Source organism: Lathyrus oleraceus, unplaced genomic scaffold (assembly GCF_024323335.1).
Source record: "Lathyrus oleraceus cultivar Zhongwan6 unplaced genomic scaffold, CAAS_Psat_ZW6_1.0 chrUn0412, whole genome shotgun sequence".
In the NCBI taxonomy this organism is placed as follows: domain Eukaryota; kingdom Viridiplantae; phylum Streptophyta; class Magnoliopsida; order Fabales; family Fabaceae; genus Lathyrus; species Lathyrus oleraceus.
In genome coordinates, this window is record NW_026112803.1 from 50,854 (window position 1) to 61,519 (window position 10,666).

The following is a 10,666-nucleotide window of genomic DNA, read 5'->3' on the forward strand; positions in this document are numbered from 1 at the left end:
AAAAATTGTCCTTGAAACTTAAAAGTATGTAGAATGGATTTTATCAAAATTCTCTTTTGGGTGGGAAATGTTTCATTGAATAGCTACACCACTAATGTTGTCATTTATTTTCTTCCAACTTTTTTGAAAGGTTTCATTGAACCTAATTCATCTATTCTAACTAAAGCATGTGAATGCCGGTAGAAATAACCATATTTTTTTCCTTCTATTTTTATGGCATTGTATGCTTTGTGTATTGCATAGACTCTTAAAATTTTGCACTTAATTGAAAGACGTCTTAGTCGGTTGATGAAAGTGATTGCTTATAAACTTTTTTTAAGTTTTGATTTTCAAATTCAAACATGAGATTTTTTTTATGTAAAACAAAACAATAGCTCACCAATCTAAACTAAAGAGCTATAGTATAAATATGGTTCAATCAATGTATTTTCATAAGCAAAAGAGTTTAAATATAAGAGTAGTGTTATTTAAAACAATGTATCAACCTTATCAACCATAGTAAATTTCACGTGACAATATATTATATATGATTTTGCACACAAAAAAACATTAAATCAATAAAGTATAACAAAATATATAGTGAACAATCCAATACCATAAAATTTTATTGGTCATACTATCCAATACACAATTATGCAATGTTAGGTTTTATAAATTTAATTAAACTTAAATAAATTTGAATTTTGAATTAATTTTGCAAGAGGCATCAATAGTCGGCGTACCCATCTTTTTAATGAATACAAAATTAAGAACTCATCGACAAATAAATATTACATATTTTAACTTATCGAAAACAACAAAATTTTTACTTCACGGTATATATTTGATCATAATATGCATCGTGACTACATGCAATTTCTAATATTCATCTGGGTGATCTGTTAAGCGATTGCGGCATTCATTAGGCAGACCACGAGCAAAACGTATAAAATCACGACAATAGTCATAAACAATCAATTTTGAATAAATCTCTTTGAGCTTCTTCCTTGTTTCACCATTAAGACCTTTATCTTCTCCGCCATTGAAACCTAAGCAATTATTTGATGGACTAGGCATGCACGCATTAGCACTGAAGTTTCTAAATCCAGCCGTGAATGGAGACTTTGACCAATCAATTTTCACTTGTCCCCCTCTTGTTGCCCATGAATCTCCATTCCATAGTGTTGTGTATAATTTCATTGGTTGCCTTGTTGGGAATGGAACACCAATGTTTTGTCTATTATGTATCACTCTTATGGGTATGTTATCCACCAATATTCTGCATAGATGCCAAACACATGATATAGTTATATGTATATATACATTGTTTGTTCCATATATTGAATTATATTTTTTTCATTGTTTTAGAAAGAATTTTTGTTATGGAGATCAAGATATTGTCACTTAGATCAAGGGACATAGATTAATGATAATGATAGAATCATGTAATCTTAGGATTTGGATTATGTGCGATGTGATTGTACGCAATCATCAATTTTGGTCAATTTGTTGAGGTTCTAATTCACATTGAATTTCTAATAGGTATTATTGATGGTTAATGTATTAAAATCTAGTATAATTTAATCTTGATTTTTGTGATATGTATTAACTCGGGTATTAGGTCTAGTAGAAATTAAGGTTAGACGGTGATCCAAAATTTGAATTCAACTGTGAGAGGCGCCACATTTAGTGGATGACATGTCTCGAATAAAATTATGTACCTTTAATGAAGGGAAATGTGAAACACCAAATAAAAAATATTTCTAATAAAGTTTATGAAAATTTACTTAAACAATGAAAAACTTACATTATGCGCTGAGGATTCCAATCAATAGAGTAAGTGTGAAAGTCGTTTGTGGGATCAAACCAAAGATAGAATTGTACCTCATGACCTCCATCACCATTGGCATAAAAATTGGTTGAGAGAATATATGGATCACCAGACAAGTTACCCAAAAATTCCATATCAATCTCATCATGGTGTGGTCCTTGAGAACTTAGCTGCATATATGCATATATGCGAAATTAAATAGCCATACAATAAGTAAAAGTTTCTTATATTATGCAATGTGTTATGTGTGTGCGCAACCATAATAGTAATAACTTGTTTTCCATATCTATAAGTTTTGCCACAATATAACGATTTGAATTGGCTAATGTCATAAATCTTACACATTCAAGTGGCTAGCTCATCGATGACAAGTTGAATCAAGATCAAACAATATATATTTCAAACTCAATATTTTTAGAATTTAAAATATCCAAATCTACTTGATTCATGCATTGTTTGACCTCGATCTAAGCGTCACCGATGTGCCAATTGTGTGAATTTTTAATTATAGGAAGTTGTAATATGCAATATAATGGTTTTATTAGTCTCTTTAACAACATCACAAACGTAATTTTGCCACATCAATCACATTTACCGAAATATTAAAATTTGGAATATATATGCAATTGTCATTTAAAACTATAACAAATGTGAATTAAGAGTTTGCATATATGAGTGTAGTTTTGTAACAAAGTACATACATAATATGCAGTGACAGTGCCTGCAGAGTTTCCTGGCACAAGTTTGATTTGCATATCAAATCGTCCAAACAAATATTCATTCTGAGTACCAATGCCAGAGCCAGAATATTTATCCATTGTAAGTGTCATACAATTGCCACCATCTTGTATGTTAGCCCTTTTATCTCCAAATAGAATGTTAAAATCAGTGTTGAAATTTCCTCCAAATGCAATTGTACTAAAGGTTAAGCATAAGCAAAGTAAGAGAAACACAGAGTTATTAGCATATGAAGAAACCATAATTAACTAATGTTTCACTTTGTGTAAATTGATAAATTAAAATTTTGAAAAGGGTTATTTAAATTGAAGTTGGTGTCATATTTTGTGTAAAACGCAACGGATTTAGATCAATTTAGTTGTCTGAAGCTCAATGTTACAACGACAACTCACAAGTCACTGTTATTGTTGAAAGTCACACCTCAATTTTATTAACAAAATTTTTTTATGGCAAAAATATTTGTTCCTTTTAAGCCTTGTTTGAATGCTTAATGTTGAAAAGTTGGATTCAAGTCAAAAGCCCAAAATAGGGAAATATTATACTTGAGAGATAAATATCATGGAAGGGGTTCTTAGCACATTAAAATACCATGGAAGGGAAATATTAACACATTAAAATAAAATAAAAGTACATGTTGAGAAATCGTTCTCCAAAAGTTATCTTTTTACTTATATGATTAAGTAAAATTTATGTTTAGCTACTACAATAAAATATAGTTAGTTACTATAAATAAGTTTATTTGTATAAAATTAGGAGAAATATAATAATAAAAAGATGATTACATGTTTGATACATTTATTTTGTCTTATTTTGGCACTTATGACATCCTAAATATTTTACAGAGATATTTAGTTTTTTTTTGAAAATATATACAAAGTCAATTATTGATGAAATTTAAGTCTTTTTGTATAAGAATAAATTTAAATCTTTAAAGTGTTGTAGATTTAAAAAAATATATTTATTGAATAGATATTATTAATCTTTATGTTTTGTGTTCCTTTAATTTATATTTTATATAAGTAAAATATCGTGATTTATTTTGTTGATATAATATATTTTGGGTTAAATATATTTTAGGTCCTCTTAAAATATTTACTTTCATTTTTAGTCTCTCTATATATTTTCTCTTTTCAGTTTTAGTATATTCTTTTTTATAACAGTTCGTATTGCATGTTCCAACTGACTTCTTTTGAAGACCTGTCATTAATAAGATCTTAAAATATCATTAGCTTAAAAATTAACTATTTAATCTTTAATTTTTATTAGTTTACATCTAACTTCAGCTCATTCACAAATTACTTTATCATGAGGCATCAAAATGTTAAATTGAGTGTTACCTAAAAAACTACTATTCGTCAAAGCACAATTAACATCAAATCTAGAAATTAATTATCGTAACGATTCAACCACATCACAACGGTCACACAAAAAAAGAGAATCTAAATTAATAGTCTCACTGACCAAAAAATGGTATATCTTCAAAATAGACATAGTGTTACGAATAGATCAAAAACATTACATTACGAGGAAAATTTTCGTGCAAAATATATAACATTATCTTTATACTCGTAATTTCTAGATAAATGATTTGAAATAGTTAACAATCCTCAAAAATACCGACAAATTAATCAATATTATCTTTTTCTGTTTTTTAGGCCTAAAATTTCATTATTTTATAGAGGATAAAGAAAATTCCATAATTAAAAATTAAAAAATATTGTTAATTTTTTATGAATGATTCATGTCTTATCTAATTAGCATAGTCATCAAAATTAATATGGGGATGCTTTCTCCCATAGTCTTTTATCTTAAATAGATTTGTCATTAGTTAAGAGAATGGTAAAATGACTCCCTCTCTCTGTAAAAAAATAATTGTATTTATTTTTGAAATTATCCATTTGAATGTAAAATTTAGCGGCAACAAAAAACTTGTACTTTCAAAATATTTTCTCCAGTTTAACTAAGTACTAGGTACATTAAAATTACAAACAACTCTGTTCGAATTAAAACATCAAAATGTATTAAATCATTACGCATAAAGTACATCACAATAAATCCAACAAAAAATCAAATACATAATAAGTTTGATAATTCATAAACAGATTTAAATGGAAATTTTAGAGAAAAACTAATTGTTCAATTCTCAAGATCACTTGACAGCCTTCCTACCCTTTATAGATTCCTTATTTGAAAACAAAATGTGAGGAGTGTGACAATCACTTTGTCTCGGCGAGTTCCTACTAACCTAAGACATAATGGGAACCTAATTTTTAATTAGTTATCATAATTTCCATCGATTTATTGATCTAAACATAATTCTTAGCCCCCCTGAATGTCATAGCATAATAATGAATGTATCATTATTTCACACTATTATTGTCCTGTTCATTTGAAATGATATACACTATGAGGTGAGTTGTCTCAGAGGTCTATTGTATTTGACTGATATAGGATGCAAATCAGTCTCCTTCCTAGCTTTCCTAGCTTAACATCGTCGTAAATGGATTCCAAAAGGTCTGTCGGAGTCCCATGTAGCATTAGCTAAATAACATAATCAAAATGAGTATTTATTGTGCACATAGATTAACACTTCATGATGGGGAATATCTCTTTGATCAACTGATATATTCTAAGAATCCATTAGATAAACTAATGATCCTCTAATCTTGAATCTTATAATTCCCTTGGCTGTAATCTTTTAAATATCTTTTGATCCTAGATTGAGGTTTTCCAATATCTAAGTGAGTTTGTGACCCCTTATCTATAAAACTTGATTAAATAATACAGATCAAAGAAGTATTAAAATCATGATTATTACATTGGTGGAGTTAATATATTATTGATTAAGTTTCTGCAAGTTTTAAGAACAAAAATTCTAAATATTTATCATCATGCACCCGTTCATCTTACCTATACACCGCTCCATTTATATTCTAGATAATATGCATTGGTTCATTAATTAATGAACTAGTTCACATTGCAGTCTCGAAAAATATGCATCGGTTCATTAGTTAATGAATTGGTTCATGTTCAGGTTTTGACAAACGTGCACCAGTTCATTATTTAATGAACTGGTTCATTATTGACAATTTTTCAAATATTGCAAGTCAATGTGTAACATGCATCGGTTCATTAATTAATACATCGGTTCATTAATTAATGCATCGGTTCATGTTACACATAAATCACTAATAACCAACCGAAATTGTGCATAAAAAATTTTCTTGATAACTATACCATTTTCAACATAAAATTCTCATTGAATACCCACAAAATCTCACATGCAAGAATTCTAACCAACATAATAAGCATGGAGAAAGAGATTTGTCTAACTACACTACAAGAAAACTGTGCTCGAACCACACGATATAGTCACATGAAATTCACGTCACTAATAAAAGGCAGTTGTCACATGAAAAACACGCCGCTATAGTTAGAAAATAATAAAAAATTAAACTTTAGCTGGTGAAATTTAGAATGTGTGTAAACCTTTTAGTGGCGTGCAAAAAACGCCGCTAATAAAAAATTTAAAATTGTCACGCTGGCAGCTAGTGAGGAGATAATCACGTCACAAAATATTTCAAATTAGTGTCATTGAAATCACGTCATAAAATTATGACCATTCTGGCACGTTGGCATCTAGTGATAAGATAATCATGTCGCAATGAATTTTGAATTGGTGACATGGGATTCACGATGCAACAACCAACAATCACTTTAATTGTGACGTGATATTCCCAATGCTGAAATGTTTATTTGTTAGACAGGTTGCAGCACCCCCACACTCCTCATGGACTCATTTTTTCTCTCCATATTTGTGTTCTTCCCTCTCTGTTTCGTCTTCCTCCCAACCTTTTCTCCTTTCATTTTCACAACTTCCTCATATTTTCATAACTTCCTCACCACTTTTGCAACAAGAATGTAAGTTTTGTTTACTAATTCAGCTTAATTGTTAAATTTCGTGAATGTAATTTTTCTCTTTTTTCATCAAGACATAAAATCATCTAGATTCAAGATTTATTTGGGAAGTTCATCAAGCTAAATGCTTAAAATTTACTTCAAGTTCACTCAATGCTCATTTTTGCACTGCGAAAAATACCCGAGTGTAAGGAAAGATCGAAATACATACAGAGTCGTCACTGGACTTTATTTATTCTAAAGGAAAGGGAACTCTCTCACTCTTATAGTAACACTAGTTATTGTTATTGCTATACACACTCATTTCTTCTCGTATATTTGCAGGGACGGTAATATTGACAAAAATGCTTGAATCGGAAAGAATGTTACCAAAAAAAACTCTCAAAGTTATGCTTTTAAAACTAATTTACATTAAAATACTACCAATTTTCTATATAAGAGAACAAATAAACCAAAAGTAATCCAAAAAAATAAATCTAGACCCCTTAAAACATGTAGTAAATTTGCTAATTGTATTATCTACAGGGAGTACAAGATGCTAATTAATGTTTTAAAAATTGAGAAACCTTATTTAAATATACATTTTTTATTGTGTAGGTATATTTTCTGTGTACTTTTGAAATGTGTGCTAAGTATTGAAAGTAAAAAGTATTAAATTTAGAGATAGAAACATACAGTATCATAAATAGTATTAATATTTTGAATATAGTTGTTAAAAATTGTCCTTGAAACTTAAAAGTATGTAGAATGGATTTTATCAAAATTCTCTTTTGGGTGGGAAATGTTTCATTGAATAGCTACACCACTAATGTTGTCATTTATTTTCTTCCAACTTTTTTGAAAGGTTTCATTGAACCTAATTCATCTATTCTAACTAAAGCATGTGAATGCCGGTAGAAATAACCATATTTTTTTCCTTCTATTTTTATGGCATTGTATGCTTTGTGTATTGCATAGACTCTTAAAATTTTGCACTTAATTGAAAGACGTCTTAGTCGGTTGATGAAAGTGATTGCTTATAAACTTTTTTTAAGTTTTGATTTTCAAATTCAAACATGAGATTTTTTTTATGTAAAACAAAACAATAGCTCACCAATCTAAACTAAAGAGCTATAGTATAAATATGGTTCAATCAATGTATTTTCATAAGCAAAAGAGTTTAAATATAAGAGTAGTGTTATTTAAAACAATGTATCAACCTTATCAACCATAGTAAATTTCACGTGACAATATATTATATATGATTTTGCACACAAAAAAACATTAAATCAATAAAGTATAACAAAATATATAGTGAACAATCCAATACCATAAAATTTTATTGGTCATACTATCCAATACACAATTATGCAATGTTAGGTTTTATAAATTTAATTAAACTTAAATAAATTTGAATTTTGAATTAATTTTGCAAGAGGCATCAATAGTCGGCGTACCCATCTTTTTAATGAATACAAAATTAAGAACTCATCGACAAATAAATATTACATATTTTAACTTATCGAAAACAACAAAATTTTTACTTCACGGTATATATTTGATCATAATATGCATCGTGACTACATGCAATTTCTAATATTCATCTGGGTGATCTGTTAAGCGATTGCGGCATTCATTAGGCAGACCACGAGCAAAACGTATAAAATCACGACAATAGTCATAAACAATCAATTTTGAATAAATCTCTTTGAGCTTCTTCCTTGTTTCACCATTAAGACCTTTATCTTCTCCGCCATTGAAACCTAAGCAATTATTTGATGGACTAGGCATGCACGCATTAGCACTGAAGTTTCTAAATCCAGCCGTGAATGGAGACTTTGACCAATCAATTTTCACTTGTCCCCCTCTTGTTGCCCATGAATCTCCATTCCATAGTGTTGTGTATAATTTCATTGGTTGCCTTGTTGGGAATGGAACACCAATGTTTTGTCTATTATGTATCACTCTTATGGGTATGTTATCCACCAATATTCTGCATAGATGCCAAACACATGATATAGTTATATGTATATATACATTGTTTGTTCCATATATTGAATTATATTTTTTTCATTGTTTTAGAAAGAATTTTTGTTATGGAGATCAAGATATTGTCACTTAGATCAAGGGACATAGATTAATGATAATGATAGAATCATGTAATCTTAGGATTTGGATTATGTGCGATGTGATTGTACGCAATCATCAATTTTGGTCAATTTGTTGAGGTTCTAATTCACATTGAATTTCTAATAGGTATTATTGATGGTTAATGTATTAAAATCTAGTATAATTTAATCTTGATTTTTGTGATATGTATTAACTCGGGTATTAGGTCTAGTAGAAATTAAGGTTAGACGGTGATCCAAAATTTGAATTCAACTGTGAGAGGCGCCACATTTAGTGGATGACATGTCTCGAATAAAATTATGTACCTTTAATGAAGGGAAATGTGAAACACCAATAAAAAATATTTCTAATAAAGTTTATGAAAATTTACTTAAACAATGAAAAACTTACATTATGCGTTGAGGATTCCAATCAATAGAGTAAGTGTGAAAGTCGTTTGTGGGATCAAACCAAAGATAGAATTGTACCTCATGACCTCCATCACCATTGGCATAAAAATTGGTTGAGAGAATATATGGATCACCAGACAAGTTACCCAAAAATTCCATATCAATCTCATCATGGTGTGGTCCTTGAGAACTTAGCTGCATATATGCATATATGCGAAATTAAATAGCCATACAATAAGTAAAAGTTTCTTATATTATGCAATGTGTTATGTGTGTGCGCAACCATAATAGTAATAACTTGTTTTCCATATCTATAAGTTTTGCCACATATAACGATTTGAATTGGCTAATGTCATAAATCTTACACATTCAAGTGGCTAGCTCATCGATGACAAGTTGAATCAAGATCAAACAATATATTTCAAACTCAATATTTTTAGAATTTAAAATATCCAAATCTACTTGATTCATGCATTGTTTGACCTCGATCTAAGCGTCACCGATGTGCCAATTGTGTGAATTTTTAATTATAGGAAGTTGTAATATGCAATATAATGGTTTTATTAGTCTCTTTAACAACATCACAACGAATTTTGCCACATCATCACATTTACCGAAATATTAAAATTTGGAATATATATGCAATTGTCATTTAAAACTATAACAAATGTGAATTAAAGTTTGCATATATGAGTGTAGTTTTGTAACAAAGTACATACATAATATGCAGTGACAGTGCCTGCAGAGTTTCCTGGCACAAGTTTGATTTGCATATCAAATCGTCCAAACAAATATTCATTCTGAGTACCAATGCCAGAGCCAGAATATTTATCCATTGTAAGTGTCATACAATTGCCACCATCTTGTATGTTAGCCCTTTTATCTCCAAATAGAATGTTAAAATCAGTGTTGAAATTTCCTCCAAATGCAATTGTACTAAAGGTTAAGCATAAGCAAAGTAAGAGAAACACAGAGTTATTAGCATATGAAGAAACCATAATTAACTAATGTTTCACTTTGTGTAAATTGATAAATTAAAATTTTGAAAAGGGTTATTTAAATTGAAGTTGGTGTCATATTTTGTGTAAAACGCAACGGATTTAGATCAATTTAGTTGTCTGAAGCTCAATGTTACAACGACAACTCACAAGTCACTGTTATTGTTGAAAGTCACACCTCAATTTTATTAACAAAATTTTTTTATGGCAAAAATATGTTGCCTTTTAAGCCTTGTTTGAATGCTTAATGTTGAAAAGTTGGATTCAAGTCAAAAGCCCAAAATAGGGAAATATTATACTTGAGAGATAAATATCATGGAAGGGGTTCTTAGCACATTAAAATACCATGGAAGGGAAATATTAACACATTAAAATAAAATAAAAGTACATGTTGAGAAATCGTTCTCCAAAAGTTATCTTTTTACTTATATGATTAAGTAAAATTTATGTTTAGCTACTACAATAAAATATAGTTAGTTACTATAAATAAGTTTATTTGTATAAAATTAGGAGAAATATAATAATAAAAAGATGATACATGTTGATACATTTATTTTGTCTTATTTGGCACTTATGACATCCTAATATATTTACAGAGATATTAGTTTTTTTTTGAAAATATATACAAAGTCAATGATTGATGAAATTAAGTCTTTTTGTATAAGAATAAATTTAAATCTTTAAAGTGTTGTAGATTTAAAAAA

General features: G+C 29.0%; 2 protein-coding genes across 2 annotated transcripts; both read right to left on the reverse strand.

Moving 5' to 3' along the window:
* Nucleotides 1–858: 858 nt before the first annotated feature.
* Nucleotides 859–2,790, reverse strand: LOC127114182 (xyloglucan endotransglucosylase protein 1). Its single transcript, XM_051046539.1, has 3 exons — nt 2,512–2,790; nt 1,787–1,980; nt 859–1,258 (listed from the first exon to the last, which is right to left on the reverse strand). The coding sequence occupies exons 1-3, from the start codon at nt 2,788–2,790 to the stop codon at nt 859–861; spliced, it is 873 nt and encodes a 290-aa protein (XP_050902496.1).
* A 5,066-nt stretch (nt 2,791–7,856) lies between these two features.
* LOC127114175 (xyloglucan endotransglucosylase protein 1) lies at nt 7,857–10,115 on the reverse strand. The gene is made up of 3 exons (XM_051046532.1): nt 9,684–10,115; nt 8,966–9,159; nt 7,857–8,438 (listed from the first exon to the last, which is right to left on the reverse strand). Exons 1-3 carry the CDS (start codon nt 9,960–9,962, stop codon nt 8,039–8,041), a joined length of 873 nt encoding a protein of 290 aa, XP_050902489.1. The 5' UTR covers nt 9,963–10,115; the 3' UTR covers nt 7,857–8,038.
* Between the last annotated feature and the right edge of the window lie 551 nt (nt 10,116–10,666).